Source organism: Osmia bicornis, chromosome 1 (genome assembly GCF_907164935.1).
Source record: "Osmia bicornis bicornis chromosome 1, iOsmBic2.1, whole genome shotgun sequence".
NCBI lineage: Eukaryota > Metazoa > Arthropoda > Insecta > Hymenoptera > Megachilidae > Osmia > Osmia bicornis.
The window spans coordinates 15,512,513-15,529,507 of NC_060216.1; the positions used below are offsets into that span (position 1 = coordinate 15,512,513).

General features: G+C 39.0%; 2 protein-coding genes across 4 annotated transcripts in view; both read left to right on the top strand.

The window, feature by feature from the left end:
• The first annotated feature begins 4,002 nt into the window (after positions 1–4,002).
• Positions 4,003–8,970, top strand: LOC114876196 (protein daughter of sevenless). 3 transcript variants are annotated; one of them, XM_029187407.2, is made up of 8 exons: positions 4,003–4,262; positions 4,374–5,039; positions 5,316–5,444; positions 5,516–5,702; positions 5,780–6,061; positions 6,130–6,852; positions 6,938–7,077; positions 7,147–8,970. In XM_029187407.2, the coding sequence occupies exons 2-8, from the start codon at positions 4,959–4,961 to the stop codon at positions 7,390–7,392; spliced, it is 1,788 nt and encodes a 595-aa protein (XP_029043240.1). In that variant the 5' UTR covers positions 4,003–4,262; positions 4,374–4,958; the 3' UTR covers positions 7,393–8,970. The 3 variants fall into 3 exon arrangements, with proteins under 3 accessions (XP_029043240.1, XP_029043241.1, XP_029043242.1); XM_029187408.2 differs by having other exon boundaries at positions 4,566–5,039; XM_029187409.2 differs by lacking the exons at positions 4,003–4,262; positions 4,374–5,039 and having other exon boundaries at positions 5,358–5,444; positions 5,520–5,702.
• Positions 8,971–9,286: 316 nt separating this feature from the next.
• LOC114876194 (myosin-3-like) overlaps positions 9,287–16,995 on the top strand; it is a 43,847-nt gene continuing 36,138 nt past the window's right edge. Inside the window, exon 1 of the mRNA XM_046287446.1 lies at positions 9,287–9,592. The gene's annotated coding sequence lies outside the window, so the exon portion shown is untranslated. The remainder of the gene's footprint in view (positions 9,593–16,995) is intronic.

Sequence of the window (16,995 nt, forward strand, 5' to 3'; positions counted from 1 at the left end):
TATATAATTATACGATTTGTTTTTTTTTTTATTTTTTATAATTAATTAAACAGTATAGACCGCGATTCTATCGCGACATTCGTGAACTTGCAGACAGATATCGTGAAACTTGATTGTATTAGGGGTATGCAGAAGTTTCTATTGTTCTTAAAACAATTTTCTTTGTTAATATTTTATAATGATGCTTGGCTTATGCTGTAAATAGCATAGTGAATTAGTAAGATAGCTTGTATCGTTATAAAATTGGTATGGCAAGAAATAATCGATAAAACTTAAAATTTCAGTTTTGCATACCCCTGATATCATTCTGCTATTGTACTAATTTTTATTACAAAATATAACGTTGATCTCCGGGTGAAGAGAAAGAAAAAAAAAAAATCTCGTTCCACATTTTCTTTTTTTTTTCTCTTTTCACAGGAGAGACTTTTCTCTCGACGTCCACGTTCGAATCTTGATCCAACACTGCATCGGTCACGGATAAATAAATCTTGTAAAATATTTAACGATGCGCGTGTTCCTTTCTAATTTATTTCTCGTCGTTCTCGCCGAAACGAATGGAAAAAAAAGAGATACTTATCGATGTTGAAAACAATTATTTTTCTTTTTTTTTTTTTATTATGCTCGGTATCTCTTAATGCGTAAAGATCATTCGCAGAGTGACTTAGGAAAAACTTTAGTTACTACTTCTCTCGTTTCACCCCCTTCGCCCCTTCGATCCGCGTTGCGTATCCGCTGTTTTATTTTGTAATAGCGCATTTTGTATAAAAAGAATACTTACATACACGCAAAGTGAAAAAGAAACTATATAAGTTCGGTTTGTATAAGCGCGAATTAAAGGGATATAAAGAGTTTAGGTTTTTTACTACAGTTTTATATTCTTTGGACAATGGAAGAAAAAAGGTAGTACCTCGTTTTTCTTCTCTTGACGATTTGTAACGTAGATAAGAGACACCTGTATGTTGATGTTCATGGATATTTAACCGAATACATTGTTACATTATTATTAAAAAAGAAATGAAAAGAAGAAAAAAAAAGGAAACAAAAAAAAAATAATATGAAGTTTTAAAAATACATTCCATTTTTATTTGTTCTCTCAGCTCAGGTTTAACGTAACATAACATACATACAATATATGTATATATACGTACGTGTGTACTCGAGGAAAGAAGAAGAAAAGAAAAAAAGACCAATATCCTTCTTAAGAGATATTTCTTAATCGATAGTTCTTTTGTATAAACACGAAGAGTCGCTAAAAGAAAGAACGAATTTATTTTTATCTTATCTGCCGGACAGGAACAGAGAGCAATCTTGTTATCCGTGCGTGTTACATCGAGAACAGTCACTCTGATTCTTTGTCATTACGCGTATAATCCCTTTTAATAAAGTGTTTCAATTTACAAAATTACGAAAAAACTAAAGTTTTTCTGTTGACTCTGTTTAACGTTGTTCAAAGTTCTTTGCTTCTATTTCGTCCACGATGATGGCCTCTTTCCGACTCGTGCTTCTTTTCTTTTATCAACTTCAATCTGTTGCACAGATTTCGTATTGTACATACTCATATTCAAGGATATAATAGGAGAATTACAGCGTTTCGACGCACTGTGTATCCTTGTCTCGACCTGTCGAAAAAAAGATTCTGTACAGATTCAATTCAATTGTTCTTCGTTGAATATGTTCGTTCTTTCTGTTGACAGGAGTAATGACGAAGAATTAGCATGGAAATTAACACGTTCACTGTCAACGGAGGGGGGGTGATCGGTGACCACCGCTACGAATAGTAATTTAAATAACTCGGTAATACGGATTATTACTTTCAATTCTTATTTACCGTTCAATTGTAAAGCGATAAAGTGTTAATGATCCATATTATCGAGTTTCTGTTATGGCAGCTAACGTGTCGTATCTTCGTAGATCCTTGAAGACAACTCCTTGATCCTTGCTGCTTCGATGACAATACGTTTCTCGTCGAAACAGCGATCAAAAGCGAAACAAGGACCAAGATATTCAACGAACATAATTTCCATTCAATCTCTTCTTCTCTCTGTTTAAATTCAACTAATTCTTATCGTTACGTTTCCTTTTCTTAGACGTAAGAAACTAATCCTCTTAACCGAAACAGCGTTAAACATACACTTCCGCTCAAAAGTATTAGGACACTTGCTAAATTTCATATAAACATGACAAAGAAAAAAAAAAGATTAATCCTCATTAAAGTGTACAGATTTAAAAAAAAAAAAAGAAGATAATGATACAGGAAAAGGACTTTCCCCGTGATTTCTTGGGGAACCCCGCGTCAACTGTGAAGTTCGAAGAAAAAAAGAAATGGCCGCCAGTTCTTCCGGTTTATCTTTCATTACCGACGAATCCTTGTTGGGAACGATATCGTTGAACGGATAACGAAAGGAGGAAGTTCAAAGTCCCTCGTTGATCTATACGTGTGTTTATACGATATATTATATATATTTATACATGCGTACATATATATATATTCTATATACATTACAATTGTACATACAAGAAACACACACGCAAGTACCAGTGTAAACGATATTAAAAACCAAGGTCGAGGATCGGAAAAGCCTTCGACGAGGAAAGCTCAATGTATAGACCGTGTGTACAGAGTATTCATAGTTAAACGGCGACGCTGTGAGAATGTTTTCTAAGTACATATAACATATAACATATATAGACAAGAGAGAAGATAAGTTTCTTAAAAGTAAAAGAAAAAAAATAATGTTGGAAGCTGCGCTTGTAGTACTTCTCGATTGTACGTTAAGCAGAGCAATATTCGTCCAATGGAATATACATAGGTTTATCGACACTGAAACTTGTAATTAAGATCCACGAGATCCTTCATTTTCTACTCCCCTCTATGTATATAAATACGAAAAATTGGGATACAGGTACTTGTCGTCTGTAAAGCGTATCGTGGCTCCTTTTTGTACTGTATCGACTTTCGACAGTGTGTGGACATTCCGCTCGAACGTCTTATATTGCCTGTGTGAAAATGGATCTTGGATTTACATTGTTCGTTTTTCTACTTTATATCTCCCCCTCGTTCACGCGTTTTCGTTTCGACGGCTGGTTTGCGACACCGGTATTGCCCCTTCGTGACGGAATTGTATAGAAAAATAAACGAAATATTTAATAAACAATTTATGGATCATTCAACAGATTAATCGTTTTCATGTGAATGTCCGGGATGTATTGTTCCATTGCAATTCGTATCTTTTTGGTAACTTTAGAAAAGGAAGAATTTCAGTAGCCCCGTGTTCTATACCTCCATCTTGTGCATACTTGTATTAACATCAATCGATGTGGGACAAAGATATTTTGCAAGGAAACATATAAAAACATTACTTTCTTTGATTTTAACATTGCAATTGCATTTGGGAATATACTTTTTTAAATTCCAAGTTCAAAATACTTTTTCTCTAAATTTTCTTTTTCAAGAATAGGTCGCACCTAACCTATGTAGATCTAACCTATATCCGAGAACAATTGCAATGATAAAAAAAGTGTTTAAAAATTCGGATAACCCTTGCAGTTAGAACTTGTATAAAAAGGCGATGTTTCAAAAGCTAACAAATTGTTAGTTTAAACAAAAGGTCAATTATCGCGTCCGTACTTGAAAATTCTCGATCCCAAAAATTATCCAATAATTATATTATAAAATACACTATTATTAAAATTAAAATACAAGTGTCATCGTTCTTTCATGTTCCGTCGAAATTCAACCCTTGATGGTGCAAATATCGTTAGGAACGAAAGCTAGGTTTAAATATCGATCGGCGTCTACCGCGTTAAGCATTGAATTGCAAATTGCTTGTCTGTCCTTCACTTATCTGCACCTATTAACAGTCATAATTGCTTGGAGTTGTTGAGTTTCAAGTTTGAACATTAATCGATAATTGCAACACAGGTACCGTCGATTCTTGGGAAAGTAACAATCGAAATAGATAAAGCGAGAATTAATCGTAACACATATTTCGATACCACAATTGTAATTATCGATTCAAATAAGTTTCACTAATATGGAAATATACGCTTTGTTCGTTTTTACTTAGCATACAAGCAATTATGATTCAGTTGCTAGCCGATCGAAATTTCTGGATTGTCGACGAGTCATAACCTGGATAACGTGAACGGTGATTTGCCAGAAAGCAATCACTCGTAATTTGCTTTCAAACAAGATCGTACGAGGTTTAAAAATCGCTCGACAATACATAAATTCATATAAATTACGTTTGCATACTGGTCAGGTAATTGTTTATATCCAGCTATTTTATCACCGATTTGAACAGAAAATAGAATGCATGTATCGATAATTTAAGATATTAGGAAATATCATTGTTCATTTATTTAAATTGCAGTGAAAATTCGAACGCATACTGCCTACCGCTGCTTCGTTCAGGTCATGATACGACCCGATGCGTCATTTGATTTTTATAATTGAAAGAAATCTAAACATATTTTCTCATTACAAACAATAAGTTGGATCGCAGAGTGATTCAGAATTCGATGTAAAGAATGGTGCAACGGTGATCTGGACTTGTTGTTAACAGATACAGCGAAAGAGAGAAGCGTATGTCAGCTAACGACACGGCTTGGCACGCGTGGCCAAGATGGTGGTGGTAATGGAGGCACAACGACGATAGTCGGGACTTCTCTGCGTGTCATCGTCTCGCTTCAGTGTTCCTCTTTAATTCGTCGCTAGCTCCTCAGAGGGTGTACGCCGTTGATGATGCACGTTTGTAGTGGGAAGTTGTTAATGTATTAGTCGTGCATCATCAAGAGGAGAGAGATCGGTAGACGGTCGGTATATCTGTGGGATCGCTGCTGCGCCGTCCAAAAATAGATAAATGAACGACGAGCGTGCTATCCTTGTTGTCGGTGGTTCCACGCACTCTGTAACAATGCATGATTATTAAAAGGTTCGTGGCTAACGCCAGTGAGGAATGGAGGTGCTCAAAACCAGTCAGGAGATAGTGCACGAAGGGTGGCTCATTAAATCGCCACCTACGAAACTCTGGCGAGCGGTTAGTATTTTAGAGAACGATGGAAAAATTCAAAACCTTTACTCCTTTGCAAACTTTTCATTGTTTACGTTTTCAAATACTTGTCAAAGCTACTGTATTTGTGCCTCTTTATTAAACTCTAGCACATTCTAACCTAGTACGATTATACTTGTCTCAAAAATATAAAATATTTTGCTATTTCTATTTAGGAGCATTCATATTTTCATTAATTTTTCATTGCATTTCTCTAAAATGACAGTCAGATTTATTTATACAATAATATTTATTTATTTTTAGCGATGGAGGAAAAGGTGGTTTGCTCTTCGACATAGTGGAGAGCTACCTGGACAATACTTTTTAGAATATTATACAGATAGACGCTGTAGGAAGCTAAAGGGTCGTATTGATCTTGATCAGTGTGAACAGGTAATTTATTTCAATCAGGGATTTATTTGATTTTGTAAATTACATTAGAATTTATCTATAATTGTTTATAGGTAGATGCAGGCTTAAGATTTGAGAATAGAAAGCAGAAGTATCAATACATGTTCAATGTGAAAACACCAAAAAGGACCTATTATTTAGTAGCAGAAAGCGAAGCTGACATGAACAAGTGGGTAGATGCAGTTTGTCAAGTTTGCGGATTGAAGGCATATACCCAAGATGAGGAACAGCAATGTCAAAGTATAAATTGTTATTTAAATTTATCAAGGTTTACTATTATATTAGATTTGATCTGAAATTATAACACTTCCTTACAGTGTTCCAATTTGAATCGCAAGAATCCCCACCAATATCACCTAGTAGTACCATATCTGGTCCTTACATTCCTATTAGCGAATGCATTTCTGGACGACGGTTAAACGATACTAGTTCTCTGAATTCGACTCTGGGACAAGGACCTGAGCACTATGACGCCCCACGACGACTAGCACCTTCTCCTCCGAGGTCTCCGACGACAACCGACGCGGAAAGTGTTTTTACCGACGACGAGTGGACTGCCCCTGTGCCTAGCGTTAATTGGGAAACATTTCCTTCTTCAGGTAAGCGGTCCCTAACACGTGTTTTCATTTTTCTTTAACGTATAGCTTCATTTAATCTTTCATGATAGGTGAACCTAAACAACCGGCCAGTTCGAGCGATGCGGAAATCGGTTCTTGGAGCGTCAGGAAGCGATTTGGAAAATTAAGAATCGTCGATTCAGCCGTACCGCCCGCCGTAGAAAAGTTACCAGCACCCCCTAGACCCCCAAAACCTCCTCACATGTTACCTGAAAATCCTGGTCATAATTACCTAAATTTAGACGGTGCTACCGAAAGCTCAAAACCAACCACTCCGGCTACTCCTGCGCCATCAACACCGGCGACTGCAATTGTAACGGATGAATCATACGATTTTCCAAGATCTCATCAGCCGGGACAAGCACCCGATACTAATCCAATCGACCAATCGTCTAAACATTTCTATTCGAACGCCGCTCCCAGTACCGTCGAGGAAACGCGCGTGTTCCGTTACGATTTTCATCAAGAAGAGGAACCGTCGAGCCCTCGTTCCGAAAGCTCGGCAACTGCTACGTATTCAAATTTACCAAGCCCCCTTATTCGAGATAATTCAACTACAGTACCAACGACGGTAGCACCACCGCCGCCAATTGTCTATCGAGAATTAAAACCAGGAAGAAAAACTAGCGATTCTACGTCGATAATTAGTAACGAAGCATCTCCAGGACCGGTGGCTTCAGCTTTGGAAATGAGTTCTGCCGAGCACTCCCCTGCTGAACCACCAAGTATTAACAGAAAGCTCAAACCACCGCTAAACAAATCTCCTGTAGAAGGTATAAATATTTGCAGTATATTTTTAACACATAAATTAGTGAATTTTAAGAAAAAAATTTGAGCTAGGTTTCGACGGTGTTACAGGGCCATTGCAATTAGCATCTCCACCTGGAAGAGGAAGAATTAGGGCAGCCCCAAGTCCTACGCCTCCGTCTCATGTACATTTGAATCGACATCAGTCGACGTCGGATGAAGATAATAATATTTTTGATGACAAAGAAGAGGTACTTGAAAGTAGATTACACTTTATAGTTCAATATGATTTTAACATTGTCATTACATTCCTTTTCCAGATCTATTATTATCAGGATGAAAACACATTTATTCCTGCTTCAAATCGGCGTCTCGTTGTTTTGCAATATTTAGATCTTGATTTGGAAGCGACGGAAAATTTCTCTTCCTCCAGTTTACCACCGACTCAGTCCCCGCCTAGTACAACAGTATACAAAACAGTGGATTTCTTGAAAACCGAAGCGTTTAATCGTACTCGTCAACGAGTCGAAGAGGAGAGGAAACAGTGCACGGACGAACTGGCCTAGCTTTAAATCGTATTTTTGAAAATTGCTACATGTAACAAAAGGAGGACAAGAAAAGAGAATTACAATTCTTAGGTAGAGTATAGTAATTGTATTACTTACTAGCACATCACGATATTATAAAAATACTGCGATACCTACGCAGTACTTAGCAATCTTTCAAGTGATTTAAAAATCTTTATGTTTATTATATTAAATCGAAGATGTTTGACAAATCTTCGCGATCAATGGCATACGATAGGTTGAAACTCGAAAAAGAGCAATATTCAATGGACCAAAAATGTAATGTTAAAGTTAGAGAAAATGATAAAGAGACGATAAAAGAGCACAATTTTGTGAAACTCGTTATATCAGAATTTGTTATAGAATTTTTAATTAGAGGAGTAAGTATTATTATATTTAGGTACCATTACCGTTTTTACGTAGATTTTACACGCGTCTGATGTGAAAAAGGCATTTTTTTTTATTATTATTGACCGTACAACGAATTAAAAATATGTATGGTATTGCTGAACTTTTTAGATATTCTAATTTTAAGTATTGAACAAATAATATGTAATATATTTTCAAAGTGCCTGAATTTATTGTTTTTTTTACTAAGATGATAAGTTGTTTGTTATTGCATATCAATTGCATGGACAGTGGAATATTGTATTTATGGTTACAGATATGACGAACGTATGAATATTGCAACTATTTTTGAGAAAGTAGTATTTCTGAAAATTAATTTTCTTTGTTTGATTCCGATAGGTTTCGGCTTTTTCAACGGAAGCCGTTAAAATAATTGTTTATATCTGACAATTTCTGGATTAAATTATATTTATATTGTTTCCTATACAATCTTTTCATTTTTATAAACATATTTATATTTAACTATTAACAGTGTACTCGCTGTACCTGCTGACATGGGTTACTAACGTATAGTAATAGAAATTCTGGCCATAAAATCATAATGAAACGAAAAGTGTACACATATTTTTAACAGCTATTACAGCACAGAACTGCATGCCATAATTAGATGTGTATACATATATGTATACGCACTAAAAGTATGTGAAAAAAAAAATATATTTTATGTATAGGAGATGCATATATGGTATACCATTTTATTTTTATAATAGCTGTATTATAATTTTTATACCAATGAAATTTTTTATGTTATCAAAAGTTGCCTTGTCATTTTAAACAAATTTTTAATTGCCGAAGTTTCAAAGTATATTTTGGAAACATTAACAACGAACAGAGTACACATAAATACATGTGATGGTATCCCAGAAAATTGAAAATTAATATTTCAATTACACCCGAGCGTTAATACATGTCATTTATATTAATGTATAACAGGTGTGACACATATCACTGAAAAAAAAAGAAATGCAAACGAATACATTATCGACATATCTATATTGTTTTAAACAATTTATGTATCGTTAGCACAATTTTAATTATAAATCAATGATTGGAAATTAAATCGTGTGTTTAGTGATGCGATTAAATAAAAATCTTATTTTTCATGTAATTGTCAAAACGTAACAAACATTATTGACGTGACGTTAAAATAAACATTCGCTCAAATTTTTATTTCTTGAACAAAACCTTACAAATATAAAATAAGAAATTATTTAAAAAAAAGAAAATGGCGGCTGTTATTTGTCATTACCACTTAGTGGTTACCGACGATTTAAATATAAGTTAGAAATTGTTAATGATAATTATTATAAAAACAATGATTATTTATTTAATAATTGATATCGTTCGTCGATAAAATAAGCTACCGTATCGACTTGACAGGAAAGGTCGTTAAAACCTTCACGCGTATGCTGCCAGGTTATTGGCCTGCGTGGTGGTCGGTGGGACCCGGCTGAAAACAGAGCCTCATTCGCTCGCCAACCGTCGAGCGTGCGTCATGTGTTTTCTTTCGGGTTAGTCGCGGTTCGTTGTTGTCCTTCGTCGTGGAACAGGATTGTATCGTGTATAAATCATTTACGGGTCGCGACAAAGAATATTTAGTGTTCTTTATTTTTATTTGTGTTGAATCTGTGAAACGTTCCGTTTTTGTGTTTTAGTCCGTTTGACTGTTTTACCGAAAAGTGTGTTCGACTCTGTGCAAGCGGCCTATTTTACATCGAAACCGAGACCAACATTCAACGAACTGGAAGGCATCGAAAACAATTGTCGCGGCTATCCGAGTTTTGTTTCCAAGGTAAGTTTATGTCTTTTATATACATAGGATATTATAATAAATAGCATGTGTCGAAATTTTGCGTTCCACGTGATGATCGATCCGAAGCCACTTGTTGGCTATACAGAGATGTGCATCAACTGACGTTGCTTGGATTTTAACATTGACGTAATTGCTTGGCGTTTCTTTGTTCGTGTAACATAACTGTAATTGATCACAGTAAACAACCATTTATTTCCTTGCTTTACGTACAAGCATTAGCCAAGCATAATTTTGTTTCACGAGTCTAGTCAAAACATGTAAACGTATGGTTTATTTTATGACGCAAACGCAAAATTTCTGACATATTTTTGTGACGTCATTAGGAAAGGGTTCCTAGTTTTTTTTGAATAATTCAGTTGAAAACTGAACATGGACTCGTCCTACCACTTGTGGCTTTTCTACCTTACCTCTATCTATATAGTAATTAATATTAGCGTTTTTGACCCTTTCTTATTGTAACGTGACAGTACGAGTATTTATTAACGTAGTTAATTCGACGCTACTGAAAAGCTCATCATTCGACTACTGCTTTGAACAATTCCGGAAAGGAGGTTTAGCCTCGTTGAATAAGCGTTGCCTGGGGAGTTTATTTTAAACCGATGTCGTTTTATTGGGCGTTTTATCATGAATTGTCAAGAAAAATTTGTCTACGGACACAGGTGGGAGGGTGTTTCTTTCTCAAGCGTGTTTCATCAGTCTAACAATGTTTATGGTTTCCCCTGTACATGCAACGCCAGCTCGTTATGTATCCACATTGTTGTTGCGTTATTGGCGGTTATTGCGAAGCTCGCCGGAGTAAGTGAGAAATTCTCATGCACAATAACGATCATTATCGGTAACGCTGTTTGGGCGAGCGTAATACGACGCGTGCATTCCTTTCGTCGAGTTTCGTAACGCCGCCATGATGGAAAAAAAAGAGATCGAACTTCGAGACATCGTCATGCGATATATCGATTCGATTATTATTTTTTCGAATTCAATCGGTACTTGAATTTTTCAAACATGCAAATAGATAATTAACACGAATAATTAAAAGAAAACAATAGAAAAACATTATTTTAAGTAATATTGCTATGGTACAAATAATATGAAATGGCAAATAGAAAGTTTGAAATTTGAAATTTGAAAATTAATTACTACTGTTCTTAGTAATTAGAGCTTTAATACGTCCCACAAAAAATGTCCAATTTCACCGTGGCGTTCAACGTGTTAATACATTTATTAAGTAATTAACGGATAACCTGTTCCTTCGAAATTTCAATTAACACTTTGATAATTGGAAAAAAGTAGTTTCATTCGATATTGGTTTCATTTTGGCGGACCGTGGATCTTCGTGATCCGGGTATCTCGAGCGAAGCTGTTACTTCGGTAGATTCTTTTGTCAGTGGAATACAAAGTTGATCGTTTTCTTTCAATCTCGAAGAAACTGCTGGCACATTATTGCAAGCTTTCCTATCGGTATATTATCCGACTTGGCGCAATAAAGAAATTGAAAGACGATCCTTTGTGAGCGACGAATTTATCGAGAGCTTGCGGAATGCGAAGCGTTTCGGATCAACTGTTGACTATTCTTTACCCTTCCAAGCTCCGAGTGAAGAGCAAATAAAGTGCCTTTCAGGTATTTCTTACGAAAATAGTCCTGTCTCGTACACTGCCGCTCAAAAGTTTCGGAGCACTTATCATTTTCACTAAACCCCTACATCTTGTATTCGTAATAAAGTTTGAATTGCTGTTGTCGTTGTAGTTTAATAAATAACACAATTTTTTTTCGAACTATTGTTTATCATAAGCTCCATTTCCACCACAATGGGTTAGATCCCTTTTTTTCTCAAATTTACGCGAGATTTAGTAAATGTTGTAGCGGCAGTGTACAGCTGAAAGAGATCCAGAAGTCCATTCAGTTCCTCGTTCTTCTTTTTCGTAAAATCATCGCCAGCTAACTCGATTCTAGGAATTGAAAGCTTTTCCGGCGCATTCCAACGATTGTATCGCATTTTCTGAGGACCGGTTTACGCGCGTCTTGCAGGTACATCGTTCGGTAAAAACCGCCACCCACGCTAAAAGCAGGATTTATCTGTGGCATTTACTCGTTGCATCCTAAAGCAGGGGTGAGCAATTGTTTTGGCTCGGGGGCCACTTTGTGGAAGCGGAGCACCTTTTAGGTATAAATTACACCGTAAGAATCAATAAATATGAATAAAATAAAATAGTGGCAGTTTTATTCTGACTGTCTTGCCCTTATTTGCCTACCCCTGTCCTAAAGCATTTAATTCTGTTGCGCGATCATTTCGAACCGATCATCCTATGAATATTCCTCGTTCGATCAACGCTGTCAGCGAGTTTAACGTGGCCATGAACAAACTGTTGGAACAGAAATTAGATTTTCATCTTGCTCGGCGTTGCGTTCGGACAATGAGTTGCGCAATTCCTCGCGTCGGAACGCATTAACGCCTTGCCTCCCTCTGTTCCCTCTTCTTTCACCTTAGCCAGGTTCGAAGCAATGCGTTACACGCGGCGGTTAGATTGGTGTAACAACAGGCAGGAAGCACGCCAACAAATCCTGGGATCGTCCGTTCCTACTTACACGTAGTACAACCGTAAAACGAAACTTCCTTTCCACTCGCGATCTTCCAAAGTGGACGATTATTTCGTCCAACTCGGTCGACGATCCACGTGAGAAAGTGAAAGTGAAATTCATTCCGATACCAGGGAATATCGATAAAATTAGAAATGAAATGGTTCGTTGTTTAACGAAGGACGGGGGAAACAGGAATCACGCACCAATTGGCGGCATTTTCGTTCGTCCCCGACGCTTTCCGCCGACAGGCGTGTCCCGTGGCTGATATTACGCGCGCATAGAGTAACACGCGTGTGCGGTTTACATATTGCGTTAGAGAGGAAAGCAAGAGAGAAGAGTTATATCGAGTCGACCTGGTTTAGGCGCGCCCTACAGGCGCCGAGCGAAAGAGCAGCAAAGAACCGACTGCCTTTGAAATGTCAGGGACTGAAAAGCTCTGGAGAACGGATACACGGTCGACGCCATAATGAAACTATCGATTATTCCGTTCGTCGAATGTTTCGGAAAAAATGATGAAACAGAAGAGTTATCGTCTACTCCTCGTTATCCTCTCGATATCGGCGCGTGCAGTAACCGGTGCACGCGGACGCGTTCGTCTCCGCGTCGAGTTTTCTCCGATCGAAACTGGTTCGCGGATAAGGTCTTTAACCTTCCCAGCCTTCGTAGTTGGATCGGTCTAGGAATGGGGCAAAAAGAAGGTGCCGGTAACGAAGTCCTTTCTTGGAGAAAAGGAGCGCGAGCTTTTGTCAGGATCGTCCTGAAACGCGAGCTTCCGTTTTCCGTTGCTTCTGCGAGGAAACGACCTTGCCAAGTATTTATCCTTTCGCGAGATTTATTCTTCTAAACAGCACCGTTGCTCATTATTTTTCTACCATCTCTTCTGCTGCTTATAAAGCGACTAATGTGACAGAAAGCGACGCGTCATTCGTATATATGGATGACGCGGCAATCAGAATGTTAATAGCAAACTCGCTGAAACTTTCGTCGCTTATGCAGCGTATTCCAGCGAAGTCAGTTTCGATCGGTACTCTTCGCGATCGGGGACAAAGGAATACTTTATTCGTTCGACTTCTATTAATACATCTACCGGTCTGTCGAGAAATGACGAGTTATCTGGGCGTCGTTTGCCCGGTTTCTAACACGCGCCACTAGAAGTAGCCTGAAAGGTGTGTTCGCCGGCAGGTCACTAGCCTAGAACGATTCTCGAGTGACTCCGCAGGTCTCGCTGCCGCAATCGGAGAAAGTTTCGAAACGAAGGATAAGTCGGCGATGCCGGAAACGGTAGGCCTGCTGCATGCTTTCCACGGATCACCCTCCGCCTTTTCACTGACGCTCGTTCCTCTGGGTTAAACGATAAAACTAGTCTCGTTATTGGTTAAAACGCGTTTACAAACGGGTTAGGACTTGGACGGAGCACCCGAATGGGTTCGATACTCCGTGGTTTGCTACCATTTCAGGTAGCTTTGTTAGACATCCGAGTTCTCAGGAAAATATTCCCAACGGTTCGTTAACATCCAGTTTCATACTCCGTTTTCCATCGCGCCTCGACGCTCTGTACTTCCGCGGTATCGGCGCTTTACTGTTATTCGTCGCTAAAAACGTTTAGCCTAGTTTCGCACCGTGCTCGCTTCTGACTGTTGTCAGACTTTGCATACCGGGATTCCATCGATTTCGCGTTCGTTTCAATCGGTTCTCCCGTTGGAATTCATTCTGGACACTTTTCAATTTTCAAACATTTACAAACGAAGTCGTGTGAAAATATTACGGTATCAATTTAGCAGAAATATGAAATAAAGAATATTTTTATTCAAAGTGTCCAGAATTAATTCCACCGGTGTAGTATGATTATCTGATCCTTTGGCTTACGTTTTCAACTTGTTCGATGAATGAGAAGTTTCTCTTAATAAACTGTTTGCTAAGACGTTACGTGGTAAGGATGAAATTCAATGGAACGGCACGGTTGCTCGAAATCGTTGCGTTTAACGAGAATATTTCAGTAGACTGGTGGCCGGCGATCATGATTCCGTGACGAGCCACCGATCGGCCTAAATGATAATACAACGGGTGTATCGTTTTTTATTTTTCGTCCACGCTCGCGGTGATTTATCATTGTAACGCAAGAGGAAAGCAGGTAAATGCTCGATAAGATCGTTGATGCTTGTTCGTGTTCCAATTTATCAGTTGTAATTTTTGTTATTACAATCCTCGCGAAACTGAAATCCGAGGAACGAGGGCTAATTAATTCTTCTCGCTCCAACGGCACTCGAATATACTCGAAAGAATTTTCTTTAAAATTCTACTCTAATGAATTTTTCGCGAATTTTTCATAGAGATCCGTGGTGTCGCGATCGCTTTTGTAAGATCGATCGTAGTTCGGTTGTCAGCGAGCCACGGCTCGAGTGTATTTCATTAGCGGATTTCATTAGGCTAATTAGGGCCTCTCGTTACCGGCTCGTCCGTAATTACGGTCGCGGAAACGCTTCGCGGAATCCGTGCAAGCTAGAAAAATCTATGTACACGAACCGATCTCGTGCCGCGCCGTTCGATGTTCCGATTCTTTTTCATTTCTTTCATTAACCATTCGGTTTCTTCTGGAACCGCGTGTTTCCTCGTTAAGAGGAGACAATTTGGAAAATCGGGTACCCGCACATCTCTAATGTACAGCTGTGTTAAACGATGGTTAGCCCCGATTCCAGTAGCCCATGGTATTTTCAGCATGACTCGAGGTTTCCCTCTCGCGGGCAAATAGACTGAAAAGATAAGCGAGATAGAGGAAGAAGCGACGTTCCTAACGTTCCTACGTTCCAGAGAATCTCTTAATTCCCGTGATTAACGGTGCAAGCTGGTCGAACTGTTTAATTAACAGGTTGGCTACGCTGTATGAGGGTCACTGGTGGCTAGCGTTACGAATTTAATTCAGTGAAAGATAATTGCGAAGAAAGAAACGTACAAGTGGGTTATCCAGGCGATCAAGGGTTTACTCGATTCGCATGCTTCTCTCGGAGTATCGTAGTAAAACATCGAGATTATATGCGATCCGATCGTAGGACGAATTCGAGTTGTTCGAGTTGTTTGATTTCGATTGCAGCGATACGAGCTGGTTGGCCAGTGTTTAGAAAGCGATTCGCCTATTCCCCGTTCATTTTCTCCGTGATTGTAATTCGCTCCGGAGAGCCCTCCTCGCTCTCTATTCGACCAACATCCGAGCGCGTTTCTCGGCCCGCGCAGTTTCTATTTAAATATCACTCGAATCCTGGAGATTTCGCTTATCGAGTCGTCCATTAACCGCGCGTTTGCCTTTTGCATAGGAAAATACCGGTGAAAATGTAATTGTATCATTTGAGAATTGTAGTCGGGTGGTTTCGGAAGATAGCAGTTTGTGATTTGGAAAATTAAGTGAAGATTGAATTATAGATAACTGAACTACGACAAATTACGACTAACGACTGAAATACGAACGACACATCAAGGCTGACCCGTTCGTAAGGTCCTCGCTTCGCCAGGCCTGCAGGCCCTCGACGGGTCACCGTGACCCTAGAATACTAGAGAATGTCCACTATCCTACAGTATGTATTTTATAAGATTTGTTCGTGGGTAGAGGTGAAGGATCGGGGATATGGCGGACACGAATGCAATGTGCAATGTGCACTGGCCCGCTCGGCCACGCTCTGCTTGTCCTTGCAAACGCGACTCATTACGATGCATCTGCCTTCTCTTCTCTCTTTCCCCTCTCACCGTGCCATCCTCTTTCCCCGCGTTCTTTCATTCTTTTTCTCCCTCGGTGGTTCGTCCTTTTCCAGATCGCGAACACGATGAAAATAACCGCTCGTGTCGGATGCTAATCTCATTGTTACCGGTTCTCGTTTTCCTTCCCCGCGAATTAATACCGAAATGACGAATCGATTTTCGTAAACAGCCTCTACCTAGAGGAGAGCGAACCCGTACCGTTGAAAGGGTTGAAGGTGATAGGAAATATAAATATAAGAGGTGTCGAGGATTCTCGCAACCCGAAACCGCCCACATCCTTTCTACCTAGCGCACTACCGGTTCCCACGTCTCTATACTCGGTGAAAGGGTTCGAAAGGGTTACATCTTCGCAATAATCCCGCGATTTTGCATCGGCGACGCGATTGAATTTATGGAATTAGAGACGTTCGCGATATTCGTGTCCAGTTTGTCAACGATCGTTGCATCCGTGAACTGGAACACCGCTCTCGTCGATCGCGATTCGCGGTTTCGAGGTTCACCGCAAATTCGATCCAGCACAGATATCGTTTTTCATTAATAAAAATAAAAAAGAAAAAGATACACGAGAGCAGAAAGGTGGTTGCGAAAGAGTCTGGATGCATTCGACGAGGCGAGTTGATATTCTATAAAATTCTCTTTTGTAATTGATTATATCGATTACTCGAAACATTTTTAAGCGGAGAATAGAAATGGTACCAGAACAAGTGTTGCCTATTTGATCCATCCAAAAGAGATACCATCGTTTCTTCTTTTTTTCTCATTCGAACGGGGTCTCCTCTTCTGTGTCCCTTATAAATTCTGACGCGTACACGATCGTTAAACTGTAAGAAGAAACGGGTTTTGTCGGTCCGTAGGAGGAAGCCTGGCAGAGGCTTCCATTACCGTTGTAAGACTACGGCTCAGGGCCGTATTACGCAACAGAGGGTCCGACAAACTCCACGAAAAACCGTGTCTGTTATCCCCCCATCGAATCCAGACACGACCCTTTCTCTGCTTCGATGCGTTCCTCCGCTGGTCTTCCAGAGACCGATACTTCAGGTAGAATTTCAAGTATCCA

Coding starts and splice junctions, on each gene's coding strand:
- LOC114876196 (XM_029187407.2), top strand. CDS start 4,959: ATGGAGGTGCTCAAAACCAGTCAGGAGATAGTGCACGAAGGGTGGCTC. Junction 5,040..5,315: donor CTACGAAACTCTGGCGAGCG/GTTAGTATTTTA, acceptor ATTTATTTTTAG/CGATGGAGGAAAAGGTGGTT. Junction 7,078..7,146: donor TTTTTGATGACAAAGAAGAG/GTACTTGAAAGT, acceptor TTCCTTTTCCAG/ATCTATTATTATCAGGATGA.